The 18,577-nt window shown below is 37.8% G+C and overlaps 1 protein-coding gene and 1 pseudogene across 1 annotated transcript; both read right to left on the reverse strand.

Moving 5' to 3' along the window:
- Positions 1-11,215: 11,215 nt before the first annotated feature.
- Positions 11,216-11,806, reverse strand: LOC131327786 (protein DMP4-like). Its single transcript, XM_058360918.1, has one exon. The coding sequence runs from the start codon at positions 11,804-11,806 to the stop codon at positions 11,216-11,218; it is 591 nt and encodes a 196-aa protein (XP_058216901.1).
- Positions 11,807-14,308: 2,502 nt separating this feature from the next.
- Positions 14,309-17,533, reverse strand: LOC131327370 (sugar transporter ERD6-like 5; annotated as a pseudogene).
- Positions 17,534-18,577: the final 1,044 nt, after the last annotated feature.

Raw genomic sequence — 18,577 nt, forward strand, 5'->3', positions numbered from 1 at the left:
TGAAACACTTTTTTAAAACTATTTTTTAATATATAAACGGCGTAAAAAATAAGTGTTTCAATTTTCAATCCGTTTGAACCGGTACAAAGATGTTATTTTTCTGATTATTTCATCCTAAATGGTCGTAATAAATTTGTGGTTCCAAGGCCTTTCAACGAGCACCCTAAGACTCCTTATTTAGTTTGGAGCTCTCTTAGGGTACCTATTGGAAGGCCTTAGAGCCAAAAATTTATTATGACCATTTAGGATAAAATAATTAAAAAAATAATATCTTTGAACCGATTCAAACGGATTAAAAATTGAAACTCTTATTTTGTTACACCGTTTATATATTAAAATAAGTGTATTAAAAAATTTACTACGACAATTTAGGTTGAAATATCTAGAAAAATAACATCTTTGCACTGGTTCAAACAGATTGAAAATTGATACACTTTTTTTAATATATAAACGGTGTAAAAAAAAGTGTTTCAATTTTCAATCCGTTTAAACCAGTACAAAGATGTTATTTTTCTGATCATTTTATCCTAAATTGTCGTAGTAAACTTTTTGTTCTAAGGCCTTTCAACGAGCACTTTAAGAGCTCTAAACTAAATAAAGAGTCTTAGGATGCTCGTTGAAAAGCCTTAGAGCCAAAAATTTACTACGACCATCTAGGATGAAATGATCAGAAAAATAACATCTTTGTACCGGTTCAAACGAATTGAAAATTGAAACACTTATTTCTTTTACACCTTTTATATATTAAAAAATATAGTTAAAAATTAATTTGATTGTTTTTTTTCCTTTTTTCCTATATATATATATATATATATATATATATATATAGTCCGGTTCTCTTAAGGGATCCTGCACGGGCTTATCGTGCGGGACTCCCATTTTCCGATCGAATTGGGACGATCCGAGCCGCTCAAAGTGATCAGAACGTGATTTTAAGGGTACCCGCGAGAAATCAGCAAAAAAAATGATCGGGAAGGGCTTGATCCGAGTAGTTTTTTATTGAACGGTTCAGTAAAAACTGCTCGGATCAAGCTCTTCCCGGTCATTTTTTTTGCTGAATTTTCGCGAGTACCCTTAAAATCACGTTCTGAACACATTGAGCGGCTCGGATCGTCGCAATTCGATCGGGAAAGAGGAGATCCGCATGGTAGACTGGTAAGGGATCCTTCACTGGATCCGTGGTGTATATATATATATATATTCCCCTTCTCTTAAGGACCACCTTAACTTAATAAAATAAGGACTTCCCTTTTCTGATAGAATTTCGATGATCCAAGCCGCTCAATGTGTTCAGAACGTGATTTTAAGGGTACCCGCGAGAAATCAGCAAAAAATAATGACCGGAAAGACTTCATCCGAGCAGTTTTTGTTTATATTTTGTCGAACGGTTCAAATAAAAATTACTCGGATGAAGTCCTTTCCGGTCTTTTGTTTTGTTAATTCATCGCGGGTACTTTTAAAATCACGTTCTAAACACATTGAGCGACTCGGATCATTGAAATTCGAACGGAAAATGGGAGAAATGGAAAGGTCCTTAAGGACATCCTCATTTGAAAATGACTGTATATATATTAAAAAATATAATTAAAAAATAAGTGTTTCAATTTTCAATCCAAATAAAGAGTCTTAGAATGTTCGTTGAAAGGCCTTAAAGCAAAAAATTTACTTAGCACAGTAAGAATCCAATCCAAGCACGGATTCAAATTGTTTTGGTATTATCAATTTTTTATTTTAAAAGTAGATAAAATATGTTAAGGCTGGTTAATGTTGTACTTATACATATTTATTTTTTATATATATAGATTTTTGAAAGCATAGAAGATATGTTAGTTTGGGCGCGGAGCGTTGGTCTTAAATATGGTATTCTGGTGGTTAATTGAAAATAGAATTTGAGTTAAGTAAAAAAAAAAGAAGGGGGGAAAACAGAAAAGGAAACAAATAAAGTAAAGAATTGAAAATTAGGAAGGAAAAAAAAAAAAGAAGGATTAAAAGTGGAAAAACCGAGGGGGGAATAGAGAAAAAAAAAGAAGAAGAAGAAAAACCGGAAGAAGGGGGGGTGAAGCAGCTCTCTTAGTTGGAGGGTTCAATTGTAACTTCCTTTTTCCTGTACGTCTTTTTGGGAAAAAAACCAAAAATGATCGTTGTAGTTTAGTGTTTATGTCAACTTGGTTCCTGCAGTTTGAATTGGCTCGATTTACATTCAGTAGTTTTCATTTTGTTCCAACTTAGTCTAATTACTAACTGCCGTTAGACTCCGTTAATCCCACACATGAATGGACCCCTTTTCTAGGGTTAAAATCGTAATCTGTCATTCTTCTCTTATCCTAATATACCTCTAAACCAAAATACAGAACCTCATTGTTCCATTCTCCATTTTTTTTCACGGTCGCGCCCAAGATTTTACCTTCGACCGAAACGTGTCTCGTTCGCCTTCGGGGGAAGAAGTGATAGGGATTAGGGCATGAATAAGTGATCCAATTCCTATGAATTGCGACATGATTCTTGAAAAAAGAGAAAAAAATGTGGAGTTTTGTGTTCTATAAAAGAGGTTCGGATATTTTTGAAAAATGTTTGAATTTTAGAAAATGAAGCGGGTTTTATTTTAAAAAGGATCGAGCTTTCGTCAAGCTGCCTACATATCTCCGGGTGAAGGAGAATCAGGTCCGGCCATAGTTCGGGCCACAAAAAGTTAAAAAAAAAAACTTAGAATCTCCACCGGACATAGAGTTTAGGTGTGTCTGGTCTCCTTTTGAATATCAGAAGAATAATTTAAGTATTTTAGAAAAAAGAACACGGGCCAAAGAACCCAATTTTTAGAAAAAAGTGGTTCTGTTTTGGTTTTTAGGAAAAAAGGCTTTACGTCTGCGAGGTTAGAGAAGAAAGGATTCGGTAATTCACTAGAAATGGGACCCATTTGTGTCTGGGGTTAACGGAGGCTAACGATAGTTAATAATTGGACCAAGTTAGAACAAAATGGAAACTACAAAGTGTAAATCAAGCCAATTCAAACTGCAGTGATTAAGTTGACACAAATACTAAACTTGTAATCACCCTGATTTTCGGTAAATAAAAATTTCGTTAAATATTTGAATTTTATTTTAATTACTTGGATTTGCTTTTAAAAATTCCCTTTTAATCTCTATAATCCGTCATAATTAGATTTAAGCCATTTAAATTTATTTCTTGACTAGAAATCTTACATGGCAAGTAGAATTAGTTTTCAACCGATTAGTTGGAGAAACCAAACTACCAATTCACTTAGTTACAAACTCCTAACCTTAGATGGACCTTTTTGACCGTCTTTGAGCCTTGTGAACCCCTCTTAACCCTAATTGAACCATTAGGCCATTAAAGGTAATCATTATACCCCATGACTAGTCATTCAAGCCCATACCTATCTCTTTATATCTTTACCCATTGGTCAATAATTGTTAGAAAAATTTTTATCCCTAGGACAATAGACATTAAAAATTGCCAATTAATGTATTGACTTGACAAGACAAGTCATACCAAAGGAAGCCATCATTTTGCTTCTAAAAGAAGCAATCTTAGTCTTGCCATGCATGCAACCTTAGACTAGAAAATCATTGCACTTTTTTGACTAGTCAATTCTTGACTTCATTCCTTATCATTACATCTTCCAAGGGTATCTTTTCTCCTTATCCATTGAACGATAGTTATTAAGGTAATTCTTATCCTTTGGGTAAAAGGTTTTGTTTCCAACCATTAGTTAGGCCAACCTAAGTACCAATTGACTTAGTTACATTTCCCTAGCATTTAAGAACCATTGAACAAAGATAGTAATCATGATACTACCAAAAGTAACACTCATAACCTACTTTAATCATGACTACTTGACCATAGACTTACTTTCTAGGAAACTATTAACCATTAGTCCGTAAGATTACCTTTGGAAGCTTGACCTTTAATCATGACCTACCTTAGTCTTATAAACCTACTTAGACCTAAACCTCCATAGCCTTACACACACACACACACACACACACACACACACACACACACACATATATATATATATATATATATATATATATATATAGAGGAATTTTCAAATGAGGGACTTTCATTTTCCGATCAAATTTTGAAAATTCGAACCGTTCAATGAGTGCAGAACGTAATTTTAAGGGTACCCGCGAGAAATCAACAAAAAAAATGACCGGAAAGGGCATCATCCGAGCAGTTTTTTTTGAACCGTTCAATGAAAACTGCTCGAATGAAGCCCTTTTCGGTCATTTTTTTGCTGATTTCTCACGGGGACCCTTAAAATCACGTTCTGATCACTTTGAGCGGCTCGGATTCTATGCTCGGATCATCGAAGGGGAGTCCCGCGTTTTAATAAAATGAGGGATCCCTCACCAGAACCTAACTCTATATATATATATATTAGGCACATGGGAGAAAGGAGAGAGAGGCCGAGAGGAGAGAGAGGCCGAGAGAGGGAGGAGAGAGAGAGAGAGAGAGAGAGAAAGGCACATGTATGTGTTTTGAAGTTTTTACACTTGCACAAGCTATCTTTTTAACCCTATTTTAGCCTTAAGTCCAATTGACTAGATAACTCATTCTAGTCAATTTCTAGCATAGAATCCTAGTCCTAATCATCCTAGATTTGATTCCAAAGTAGCCTTTAATCATCCTAGAAATTGACTACAACCTAGACCTATGAATGACTAAACATAGAAGGCTATGCCTTAGCCTAATCAAACCTTACCCTAGACTTGTAAGACTTGCCAACCTAGACTATGATCACCTAGATTTACCTAGAAAGCCTAAAATCCTACTTGATTTTATAGCCTTATGCCTAAAGATTGGATTTAACAAGTCATGGAAGGCTTTCAATCATGATTTGCCTTTTTAACCATTGGACAATATTTGCTAGGAAAAATTTTATTCATTGGGTAATAGAAATTAGTTTGGCTATAAATAGCACCCCATCTTTGCCATTCAACTAACATCTTCACCCATTCAACTTCTCTCTCTAGAATCCTTGTGTTCTTACTTTGTTTTTCCTAGTTCTTCCTTGTTCTTGAGTTCTTCCTAAGTTCTTCAAGAAACTCATCCTAGGCCGCCACTAAACCGCCACTCAACTACCCTTCGATCCATAAAGTTTAAGTAGTTTAGTCAAGATCTAGTTTCGAGAGAAACCTTTCTCTTTCGAAGCTACTGGAGGCCAACCATAGGAAGTTACTCCGCCCGACGTACACATTCTTTCCGTAGTCGTCACTACCGCCAAGAAGAAAGGTAGAGTCCCATATACGCTATCTCTAAGTATACGTAGAGTCCTTTGTCCACTAAACTCAAAGTATAACGTAGAACCGTATGTTGGAAGTATAAGTAGATTCTCCGTAGATAAGGTTATCTATTTTGAAATGCATGATAGTTAGTAAACTTATTTTCGCTAATGGAAGTATGAACTTGTTGGAATAATCAACTTTTACTCTAATAAACATGCGTTGTTTTGAATTTCTTACAAAGGAAGAAAGAACGATTTTCGAAAGATAAGACTTTATCATTGCTAAAAGTATTCGTATTTTGATCTTTAGACGGTTATGAGCATATGTTATGAATTGCTTGCATTACTTGTCTTATTGTAAAACATAAGTGATTTTCACTCTAAAGGCGGACAGTACATGTGGCGTTATGCTTTAAAGTTGTATTTGAGCATGATTAGTAATATAGAGTTGGATGATCTTGCTAGTTTAGTTTCGAGATTACAATGAATGATTATGATTACATATGTGAAAAGTCCTACCGCGGAATCGTTGCATGAAACGAAACACAGAAACTGAGAAAGTAGAAACATGACACCTAGGGTGTGTTAATGACAAGGTATGTTTTGAAACCGCAATGTGGCCGGACGTGGTAGCCCATTGTGTGTAAGAAAACCCAAAATGTGGCCGGACTTGGTAGCCATTGTGTGGATTTGCGAAAATCGCAATGTGGCCGGACTTGGTAGCCCATTGTGTGAATGAAAACTCGCAATGTGGCCGGATTTGGTAGCCCATTGTGTGGATTGTGAAAACCACAATGTGGCCGGACTTGGTAGCCCATTGTGAAGATTGCAAATGGGGCCGGACGTGGTAGCCTCATTGGTAATATGGCTTGGTTATCCGCGGAGAGGAGCCAATGTAAAATTTTGCATGCCAATGGAAACCCGGCGCGGCGGAACCATTGTGAGGATACTCGGGAGACCGGCGCGGCGGAACCGAGGTTGGGTGTGTTAAAAACGATTTTGGAAATGTTGATATGATTATGAAATGTGAAAAATAGTGACACGGTCTACGGGGAGTCGCATAGGAGAAACTCGGAAAATCATGGACACCAACGTTAGTTGAATAGTGAATGCGGATGTGTCATTGTTAACTGTTTTGTCGCATATGTATGAACTATGTGGAAATCATTGAATCTATGATCATTTGTTCGTAAGTTAAGGGTTAGTGAGTATGAGTTATTCTATTGAGCTCTCGTAGCTCACGGTGTTACCTTTGGTGACCTTAATATATTATATTGGTGGCGACGCCGGTATAATGTGTCAGATCTTATAGATGAACAGGGTGAACTCTACACCTTGAAAGCTTTTGGAGCTGAATAGCTGGTTAGGATGGAGGAGCAGACAGAACTGTAGTTAGGAACCCTAGTTTTCCCTCTCTTTTGTAATGAAAGTACTCGTATGGAGGTTATAATGTAATAATGAGCCAGACTCTGTTTAGATATTCAATAAAACTGTCTATTTAACGTTCCCAAAATTAGAGGCGTTACAAAACTACAGAGATCATTTCAGTTTTTTCCTTTTTATTATTATTATTATTATTATTACTACGGTCAGGAGTGTCTGGCCAGTTTACTCACACCTGGACTATTTTTTTCCCAATTAGGTCAAAACTAGGCAGGCAGTTTCCATCCATGCGGGACTAGGGAATTCACAAGAAATTTCTTTCTTGCGGTCGGGATGTCTGAGTTTACAGCTCACCCATGTTGCCACTGGAGCTGAGCTACAGCACTTGGGGTTTTTCCTATCCATTTTGTTCGCCTAAACTTCTTCACTAAGCTTTCCATTTTTTCACTTACCTGATGTTAGCAAAGAGTTACAAGCTTGGTCAGCATGTCTACGTTGAGAAGAAAAAAAGAAGCATGTAATGGAGATTGCCTTTTACCGGTTTTATGAGTGGGGGCATGTAGCTAGCTAGCCGGGCAATACATTCGCACACATACTCACGTCACGTACACTTTGGGGGTGCATTCGCATTCGTACACACTTGGGGTTGTCCACATGCATAGTGCACATAGGGGTGAGGATTCAACGGAAATCTGATACGTACCGATTATATGGTAAATAATCAACAAAACGGTGTTTTGTTTTGAAATCATTAATGTAAACTTGCTACATTCTATGACGAAGCATCTAAATTTGCGAAATTCTCAAATATTGGGATCTTAATATCAATTCTCTGTTCTTCCAAGAAAAATTAAGAAACTAAATAGGAAAAACTTTGGCATACGTTCAATCTCTGAATTCACTGTTTGAAAACAAGGGTGCGCCGTATATAAAAATATATGTGCCTTTTTTTTATCGGCAAAAAGTGATCAATATTGATTTTCTATGTCCGGTCTAGTAAAATTCAGCAAATTAATCCCTTCACAAAAGGATCGCGACTTGCAAGAGATTTGGAGTCAAAAACATAGCCCATAAAAAAATGGTCGCCAAATGATAAAACCTCAACTCAGCACTTGAAAAATCTTGAGTTCAACGATTAAAGTGTATCATGAGTACAGGCCGGTAATTGCAAGCACTTATGTTAAAAGTTTGTCCAAAGGTGGAAAGCGCTTTGGTACACGTAAAATAACAAACGAAAACTCTAAGGGGACCGATGACTAGTAAACCGAAGGGAACGCGGGACTCAGAGCGGATGATCCGAGCTGTTCAAAAAATTAAAAAAAAAAAAAAAAACCAAGTGGGCTCGCTAGAAATCAGTTCAATCCGATATGTGTAGGTGCTCGATCCAATCTTCCATTTTTTCATTTAGCTTTAGTGACTTGAAATCTTTGTATTTCTGGAATTCCAAATGAATTTTATTCTTTGTATTTCGAAAATGGTGTTACAAAAGGAGGCGGGGGGCTGCTGCCCCGGGTTTCCCGGCCCACTCCGGTCTCGCTCCGATGATCTGAAACGTTCACTTTGTAGAGCTCGTCGAGTAGAATAACTATGCAAAAAAATCAACTTAATTGGATATCATTAAGTGCCTGATCGAAATCTTTTTATCTTAAAAAGAATGGATCCGAAACACTGGATCAAATCCACTGTAACCCATGGACCGAGAGTCACTACAAGAAAAATGGAAATTAGTGACGAAAAAGTGGTGACGAAATTTAATTTTGTCACTAAATGAGTATATTTGGCGACGAAAAAATAAATTCGTCACCGTTTTGACAACTTCCGTGACGAAATAATTTTGTCATCAAATATACCTGTTTAGCGACGAAAAAAATATTTTCGTCACCAAAAGTACCCATTTGGAGACGAAATACATTTTTCGTCACCAAAAGCTTAAAAAAAGGTGACGAAATTATTTTTTGTCGCCAAAGATAATCATTTGGTGACAAAAAAAAAAAATTCGTCGCTAAATGAGTCCAATTTAGTAACGAAATATTTTTTTTGTCACCAAATGCTTAACTTTGGTGACGAAAAATAATTTCGTCACTATTTTAACGCTTTTAGTGACGAAAAATATATTTCGTCATCAAATGAGTATCTTTCGTGACGAAATTTATGAATTGCGCTTTGTCACTAAATGTATTTCGAACATAACTCTTTACTAAAAACTCCGATTGAGATAATTCAAATTGGGTTTGAACAATAACTCAATTGCCTACAACTTTCATGTTTATCAAAATTACTAATTTTAATGTTTAAAGGTTCAAATTACATTTGAAATATATTTTTATGTTAAACATATATGTTATATATTAGATATTTCAAATATTTATTGAAAAGTGTGTGTAGTGCAGTTGATTAGAGGTTGCACGAAAATCTCAAGAGACTCGGGTTCGAAACCCAGCAAGAGTAAGAAAGAAGGATTTTTTTCCCATATGAATTTGTCTTTTGCAACGAAAATTTTCGTCACCGATGAGACTCATCAGTGACGATTTTTTTCGTTGCCAAAGGGAATAATTTATGACAAAAAATTTCGTCATCAAAAAACACAATAAGTGAGGAAAAAAATTTCGTCACCAATTATTCACTTTTTGATGACGAAATATTTCGTCATCAAAAGACACTATAGGTGACGAAAAATAGATTTCGTCACCAGGTAGGAATCCTCGACAACCTTTAGTCGACAAATTTTTTTTCGTCACCTATATTATTTGTGATGAAAAACAAGCAATTTGTGACGATATTCATTCGTCACCCAATGCAATTTTTCTTGTAGTGAGTTATATGGGCTCCGATCAGGCACTTAATGATATCCAATTAAGCTGATTTTTTGCATAGTTGTTCTACTCGACGAGCTCTACAAAGTGAACGTTTCAGATCATCGGAGCGAGACCGGAGTGGGCCAAGAAACCCGGGACAGCAGCACGCTGCTGCCCCCTTGGGGCAGCAGCTTCCCGCCTCCGTTACAAAATGAATTTTGGTTTGGGGGATTCTTTGGAGTTGTCTTATTTTGTTTGAGTCCCACAATGGAAACTGTAAGGACTAGGAATGGTTATAAATAAATGCCAACCCAATTAGCCAGGCTTGTGTAGTAGGCCTAACACAGACAGTCCGAACCCAAGTTTAAGGAGACGACCAAAGTTGGGGTCGAAAGAGCTAGCCGTATTTAATCCCAAGTTCGGCTCATACCGAGGCTTAACAATGGACGATGGTTCATTCGCCCGACGGCCAGTTCTAGGAGAAAGCTCTCAGGCTCGGCCACCTTCGGAATAGACGTACAACTCGTTCCCTACGAGTCATTCACCCTCAAGCTCAGTAATGGGTGGGGCTCGGCCAACTGTGATGTCACAAGCCTCCCCACGTGTTGAAGCAGTTGTGCCAAAAGGTAATGATGAGCGCACATGGAGATGCCAACTCATACCAAAACGGTTACCAGATCTTATAAGTGATGTTACAATGACATCAACTGACCCGTGCAAGGCACATGATCGTACTTGGAGAGCAAGCAAAGCAAATTCTATAAATACCAAAAGATAGGAACCCTAAAGAAGTACAGACTACTCAATCCCTAAAACCCTAGTCCCTTGCTTTGTTCTCTACACATTCTCATCCTCTTCCTAAAACCCTAATCTCTTACTTTGTTCTTTACACATTCTCATCCTCTTGTTGGAGGGCCTTGTCGGGCAGCCCTTGCCAGGTCTTAATTAATCGTGCATTCATTGTGCAGATTAGGACAAAACGGCTAGGAAACTCTGGAACCAATTGAAGAAGAGCTCAAACCAAGAATCAGCGGGCCACACAGCTTGCCGCCCTTGGCACTATGCATGGTGGAAGGCATACGATTTTATGGTGTTAGAGACAGATTGAAGAAGGGTTGTGCTTCTTGAATTTACTTTTACATACTCGATCAATGCAAAAACAAGCTAGCTTCAACCACATGCCCAAAATTCTATTTTCAACCAACCATTCACTGAACCAAATTAAATTCTATTTTCAACCTTCGCCCTAGAAAGAACCAAAGTTCTATTTTCAGTCTACTATTAGGGTTCCATTCAAGTGATCTTGATCTGAGACATAGTCAATTAGGCGTCTCCTTCATCCTAAGGTTTAAGGTTCGATTCTCTTTGCCAACAACTCTTGGAGCCGCCTCACCCTATACGTAAGCGTGTGAAACGGCTGTGGGGAGAGCTATAGGGATTAGACCGAGGTGCGCGCAAACTAATCCAGGACACCTTGCATTAACAAAAAAAAAAACAACAAAAAAAAAAAATTCTATTGTCAAACCTCAGTCATACAAAGAACCATTCATTAATCAAAATTCTAATTTCAATGAAGCGGAAAGAAATTACCAAGCAAACACATTCTTTTTACATAATTATAGTCACACTTTTGATAATATTTCCAAATTAACACACAAAAACCAATTTCCATAGAATTCCACTGGAACAGATGAGAAGGACATGTAAATATACAATTTCGTGGACTCACTCACTCTTTGTAAGCTTTGAGCGAGTATCATGCAAAAGGATCATCATGTCAGATAGATCATCTTTCCCCGGGAGTCAGGTCGGCATACCCGATCCCTCTCCGCGTAGTTGGGAAGAGAACGAACAGAAAGCTCGACAAAACGCCAGCCCCCAGCGGCAGATTCATCACCAACACATTCTCATCAACTCCAGCTCCAGGGAAAAGGCACCCCTGCACCTCCGAATCGCTTAGAGTGAAGATCAAGAACACGAACAGCGACATAAAGGCGTGAACGAAGTCGACGCAACTGATTTTATACCTCGCCAGATCCTTCGCTCTCTCCCTCTCCTCGCCGTTGCAGTTGAAAATGTACAGGCCCTTGAAGGTGGCGATACCGTAGTACAACTTCCCGTTGCAGTCGGTGAAGCTGTCCGTGAAGGAGGAGAGGAAGCAAAGGTCGGCACAGAACACGATAAGCGATGCGGTGAGGTACTTGTTTGTGATTTGGCAGTCGCCGCCGTTGGAGAATGATGGTAATAGAGCTTGGAATGCAAGGACCGTGCCTGTTGGGAGAAGGTTTGCCAGGGTGGCGGTGGCGGCTAGTGTTTTGTGAAGTAGGCGGCCGTTGGAACCGCGTTTTGCCGGAGGTGGTGGTGGTGGTTCAGCCATTGAGACAGGGGAGAGAATTTGTTTTGTTCTTGTAGAGAGACAGAGAGGGGTTTGGATTTGTTCTGGGGTTAGTTATGTTTGTTGGGAGGGTGATGTAATTATGTAACAATGAGGAAAATGAAGGAGAGTTAAACATGTGAACTGTGGAACTTTTTTGAAAGGGGTGTAGTAAGGGATTGTACAAAACTGCTGCCTAAAATTTTCTGGTATAAGTAACCGAAGAGACATGTGATTTTGTTGTTTTCAGAGGATACTGAGTTTTGTGAGTACAAGTTATAAAACCACAAGGTTGAGTATTTTTATTGATACCGGATGTCCAGACCAGCTTGTGCAGATCTCGACTAATTTTGGAACCGTAAAGTTAATGACCAAACAAGCCTCCAGTGGCCCCAAAGTTTCAAATGTTTTGACTTTCATGGAACCCAAACTTGCGAGCTCTTGGACAAACCCATTGGGGTTAGTATTGATGAGGTATTTGTTAGTTAACAACCGGACAAATCGCCTAGGTCGTCAAGGAGAAAGAGCCTGGTACAAGTCGCCTAGGTTGATCGACAAGGCTGGACGAGGTTGAACGAGGCTGATTGACGAGGTTGAAGATCGACATGAGTCCCCAGGTATATCACTTGCTCCGATATCATGTAAAAGTAGACGATGGAATTGAGACCCAAAAATTAGTGTTTTTCTCATCACATTGAAATTATACAAGAGTAAAGAAATAATTACACTAAGATCCTTATCTACTAATCTATTTACATAAGAGACCAATTATAAACTAATTACACACTACACTCATAACTTAACACAAATATATATTGGTGATATTATATTCGATGCTACTAATGAAAATAAGGATATGCAAGGTGAGTTTGCAATGAGCATGATGGGAGAATTCAATTTCATTCTTGGACGTCAAATCAAACAATCAAATGACGGAATCTTCGTCAACAAGCAAAGCACACGAGAAAACTACTAAAAAGAGTTCAGATGAAAGATTCCAAAATACTCTCTCCGTCCCGGTTTGTTTGTCCTCTTTTTGACTTTTTGAGAGCGTTTGACCTCTCAAAAAATTATTTATAATTTTCAATTCGTAATGTTTTTAATATGCAATATGAATCTTGTTTGATAGATCTCAATTAGTTTTATTATACAAAATCTTCAAAATCATAAAAAAATATTATAAAATATAAGAAATAAGTATATTTTTGAAAGACACGAATTTCGATGATTGAACAAACAAATTGAGACGGATGGAGTAACAAGCAAGGTCTTTCGATGCTGCTCACCATCGATGTCCTTGGTCCATCTTCAAGCCCAACCTGCCTTATTTTGTCAGTAAACCTTCCAAACATTTGTGCCGTTTAAATCTCTGTATTCTTATCCTCTGCCTTACAAACGCGTCGACGCCTTAGTTTGCCAGTAAACCCTTCTCAACATATGTGCCGTTTAAATCTCTGTATTCTTATCCTCTGCTAGAGGTGTCAAATGGGCCGTGCCATGCCGGCAGAGCCCGTTTAACTCCCTGCTTCGTGCCGTGTCGTGCCGGCCCGTTTACAGTATTTACTCAAATTGTGTCGTGCCATGCCGTTTGTCAATCGTGTCGTGCCGTGCCGGCCCGTTTTTTTAAACCGTGTCGTATCATGCCGGCCCGTTTGCCAATTGTGTCGTGCTGTGCCAGCCCGTTTTCTTAAATCGTGTCGTGCCGTGCCGTTTTCAATCATGTCAAGCCGTGCCAGCCCGTTTACTTAATCGTGTCGGGTCGGACCGTGCCATTTTAAGTCGTGTCATGCTGGCGCACCGCCAACCAATTTTCATCCAAACCATGTTTAAAGTAGGACAAAACAAAAATGAAATGATACAAAAGATGTTTCGTAGGTGCAAAGCTTATTCACTAACAAAAACAAACCAAATATTTTTAACCGAATAAAAATTGATAATTTTTTAAAGGTAAACATATGATTTTTTAAAAACATAATTTTTTTAAGAAATTGTTTTTTTTTAAAATTAAATATCTTAGTTGTTTACCTTTAATTTTTTAAAGGACAAATATTTTTTACCGAATTGAAATTGTTTACTTTTTTTTTTAAATAAAAAGAAGTCATTTGGCTTATTTGATTTTTTTTTTTGTTTTTCCGTGCCCCGTGCCGTGCCCTTTCGTGCCCGTGTCATGCCATGTCGTGCTCGTGCTCGGTTGGAACCTTGTCGTGCCGTGCCGTGCCGTTCCTGTCCACCTTCCGTGCCTGTGCCCGTGTTGTGCTCGTCTACGACCGTATCGTGCCGGGCCGTGCCTGTGCTGTGCCGCCCACTCCCGTGCCCGTGCCGTGCCCTCGGCCCACTAAAACTGTGTCGTGTGACGTGCTGTGCCGCCCCGTGGCCGTGCCATGCCGGCACGGCCCATTTGACACCTCTATCCTCTACCTTCAACAGCGTCGTTGCCTAAGTTTGCCAGTAAACTTTCTCAACATATGTTTCGTTTAAATCTCTAAAAGTATTGTTTCAAACTCGTGTCAATATTTTTCCATTTATATAAACCTGTCTTTTGCCCGAAAACACTTAAAAACACCCTTACAACAAAAAAATGGCCTTCACTGGGCGCATTTCAATGATCACAATAGCTGAGAATAACCACCGAGACTAACGCAATTTTAACATCGAAAAAATCATGATGTCGTGAAACCTTCTACGAGGAAAATGAAAACTGCATCTTACACTTATTCATTTAAATTTCGAGAGATTGTGATGCAGGTACTGTATGGAATATCTCCCTAGTAGTATTCATTGAAGTGTCATTAATTGCAGAACATGAGTCATGGATGCTTGTATTTCTTCTAGAGATCGACCCTTCGTCTAAGGCACCAATTTTGCCACGAATAGAATGGTTGAGCCACACATCGCAGCAAACATGAAGAATACTCCTGAAGCAGCAAATTCAAACTAATAAGATTGATGGAAACTAAACACAAACAAAGGGGCACAAATATGCAGCATGGTATCCCGTGTCCATAATTTATGGTGTCACGTCCTCAATGTACTCCGAGTAACACGACGCCTATTAGGATCTTCCAGTACTAGGAATGGGTACCATGCGTCCTAAACTACAACACCGGAATATTGCTCCGATATAATGTGTAATTTTTTTTTTTGAACTGGTAATGTGCATGTACTTGTTTGAGCGTTGAATAATCAACGAAACAGTGTTTGTTTTCAAACTCCTTCAAGTAAAACATAAAATATAGTTATGACCAATCATCTAAACTTGCTACTCTCAAAATTTTGTATCTTGAGATCGATTTTCTGTTCTTCCAAGAAAAATTAAGAAACTAAATAGGAAAAACTTTGCCATAAGCTCGATCTCTAAATTCATCGTGTGAAAACAAACGTGCACTGTATATCAAAACGTTCCTTTTTCTTTTTCTTTTTTGACCCGCTATCAGAATGTTCCTTCCAAAGCGTAATTTGCCAAGGTACCAGAGTTTTCATGTGCCTCAGGCCCTCGAGATTCAATGTTTCTAGATTCCCACCACAGCGTGCGCTTGGGAGTTGGGAGTGCGGGGTGGGGGGGGGGGGGGGGGGGGGGGGGGGGGTTGGGTTGGAGGGTATAGGATCGTGACTCTTACAAAAGCATAACCTGGTGAGCTCCAGTCAAATAAGAAGGTAAAGCTGTAGGAAACAATCCACGCACTAAACCAGTAGACAAAAGTCACAAGGCTTCCAGCTGAGCCCCTTAATTATGTTCACGGGGAATATCTGAAATAGAAACCAAACTCATTCAGTCTATGCAACAAAAAATACTATTAATGGCTTTAATTGGGACCCCCGCAAGGGGGCGGTGGGATTGGTCCTCAAGGATCAATTGAGGCATGAAAGCTGGCCTGGACACCTGAGTTATAAAAAAAAAAAAATTTCTTTTGTTACACACGAGCAGAGATTAAAAGTTTCAGCCAAATATATTTATTGAATTACATTTACCTCTGACATGAGAACAAATGGTGTGGCGTTCATGCCTGCTGCACAAGATGCAAAATATACTTGGATGGAGCATCATATATGAATTAAATCATCTGACCTACAACTCGATCTTAGAAACCAAAAAGTTACATTCAAAGCAAAGAAATTTTCAATTTAAAAGCCCGTGACAACTCTAATTAAGATTTTTCGTTCTATACAAAATAAATTGAAGAATTATGTGAACTCTTAAGCCAGTGACAACGGCCACTGGTTTTCAGAGCTCGAGCACCCAATCATTAATGTTCACGTTTATTTCTGACATGATGAAAGATTTGTAGGGACTTGACAAGTGGTTACAGCCTAAACCAACATCCTTCCACGAAACGTCTTTCATTGACATTGATGAAGCACGGATACTCCAAAAAGTCTTCTAGCGGGCGTGTATTGTATACCGATATGTGCCTAATACTATGGCAAAAAGTATTCTTTTTTTTTTACAAAAGTTTCTAATTTCGGATACGTTTACGCTCGCGGGATACTTATGGGATACATTGGATTAGTTTAGGGATACAGCAAGGTCAAAATAAAAACTTTTTGAACTATTTCATAAGGGTCAAAGTGCAAATAAAACATAGATTGTATACTGATATACCACATCAGATGATTAGTTGATACATACATCTGCATTATTGAAACCCTAGCCTCTGGAGTCGATATATATATATCGTCATTTTCATTTTCTTAGCCTCTCCTTCACAAGATTTTGTGTTCCAACTTTATATACAGTTACAAGCTGATCTCCCCCTCTCCCTCAGGAACGGAACCAGAATTTTGTAGACGAGGGGGCCGGCCAACATGAACAATAAATTTCAATGTTCAAGAATACAAAATATCTGAATGACCAAATAATACCCATTACAGAACACAATATCTAGGTGATATTAGCAAACTAAAAACAACTAAAAGGTGAAAAAATAAAAGTTTCTCAATACGTTATACCTCGAGCATATATCAAAATGGAATTTAACGATACCTTAGATCCCAAAGTCATCTATGATTGAGTTAGAACAAAATGTTGCAGTAATTTCCTTCTCAATAAATATAACCAAAGCATTTGTGAGAAACTCATCCTCCATCTAAAGCATGTGTTCTAACAATATTTATAGTTGAAAATGCCCTTTCTATCCACTATTTTTATTCAGTGGCGGGCCACCGTCTATAATTTTGATATTTAAACAAAAAAACTTAGATTATTATTAAAATTCGAAACCACACGGGGGCCGTGGCCCCTATACGCCCTAGTGTGCCTAAATCTCTACTCTCCCTCCCTCTCTGTGACACGCACTCACACTGCTAATGATATATATATATATATATATATATTTTGCACTTTTGTCAATGCAAAATATAGCAATTCAATAAAATGAGCTATTTATTTTGCTTTTATTTTTCTGCCTAATACAAACACAATATATTTTTCCATCCCAAAAAATTGTCCGCAAAAATGAGATCTTAAATATAATGCATTTATGTAAAAAAAAACAAGTCAAGCTTTTTTCCCACAAATTAAAAGAACTTATTGATGTATAGTAACTTGCAAAAAATTTTTTTGAAAATTTTGCTCAAAAATGTATTCTTTTTAAATTCTTGTTTTTGGGACCGGACAATCTTTATGAGACGAACTTAATAGAAAAATATAATTGTTAGAAATGTATCATTGTCGTGTCCGAATCCTATCTTCTTACGTTTTACCAGATTATTGTACTCATAATATAGATTACTAATATCCCGTATCCATACCGGACACGTATGTGACGTATCGGATCCAGATACGTGTCCGATACGTTTTTTAGAGTATCAGGTTTTCAGAATTATTTTTTGGTATCCCGATACATTTTGGATATGCTCAAATACGTCTCGGATACGTTTTGGATACTCGCGGGGTAAATATATTATTACTTAAAATATATGGGTTATGAGTGTAATTATGAATTTATGACTATATACCACTTTTTCCCACAATTAGAAGAAGACGATCGACCAACGACCGTAAGTCTCTCTCGTCACTCTCCTCTCTCTTCTCTCTCTCTCGCCTCTCTTCTCTCTCTCTCTCTCTCTCTCTCTCTCTCTCTATATATATATATATATATATATATATATATAGATGGTTCAAGGGACACCCAAAAAAACATCTCAAATTTCAATCTCATAGTTCCCAATCAAATTTGTATGATCCGAATCGTTCAATGTGTGCAGAATGTGATTTTAAGGGTGCTCGGGAGAAAAAAACAAAAAAAATGACCGGAAAAGGCTTTGATTGAAGCAGTTTTTATTTGAACCGTTCAATAAAAAACTGTTCAAAACTATTCGGATCAAGCCCTTCCCGGTCATTTTTTTTTGCTGATTTTTCGCGGGTTCCATTAAAATCACGTTCTGATTACATTGAGCGGCTCAGATTATCAAAATTTGATCAGAAACTATGAGGTAGTTTTTTGGGTGTTCCCGGAATCGCCCTATATATATATATATATATATACACACACATACATACATACATACAGGTACATATATATACGTATAATGTAAATCTCTCTCTCATCTCTCTTTGTTGTCTCTCTCTTTCTCACCTGATTTTAGATTTTTAACAGTACTCGACTGTCATCTCTCCTCTTTGAATTTAGGTTTTTTTTTTTATATTCAATAATGGAATTTTATTTTTTTATTTTTCTATTCAACGTATCCCCAACGTATCATATCCTACTTTTTACAAAAATCACGTATCAGCGTATCCGTATCGTATCGTTTTTGTATCCATATCCGTGCTTC

This window comes from Rhododendron vialii, chromosome 5a, assembly GCF_030253575.1.
Source record: "Rhododendron vialii isolate Sample 1 chromosome 5a, ASM3025357v1".
Classification (NCBI taxonomy): domain Eukaryota; kingdom Viridiplantae; phylum Streptophyta; class Magnoliopsida; order Ericales; family Ericaceae; genus Rhododendron; species Rhododendron vialii.

Coding starts and splice junctions, on each gene's coding strand:
- LOC131327786 (XM_058360918.1), bottom strand. CDS start 11,806: ATGGCTGAACCACCACCACCACCTCCGGCAAAACGCGGTTCCAACGGC.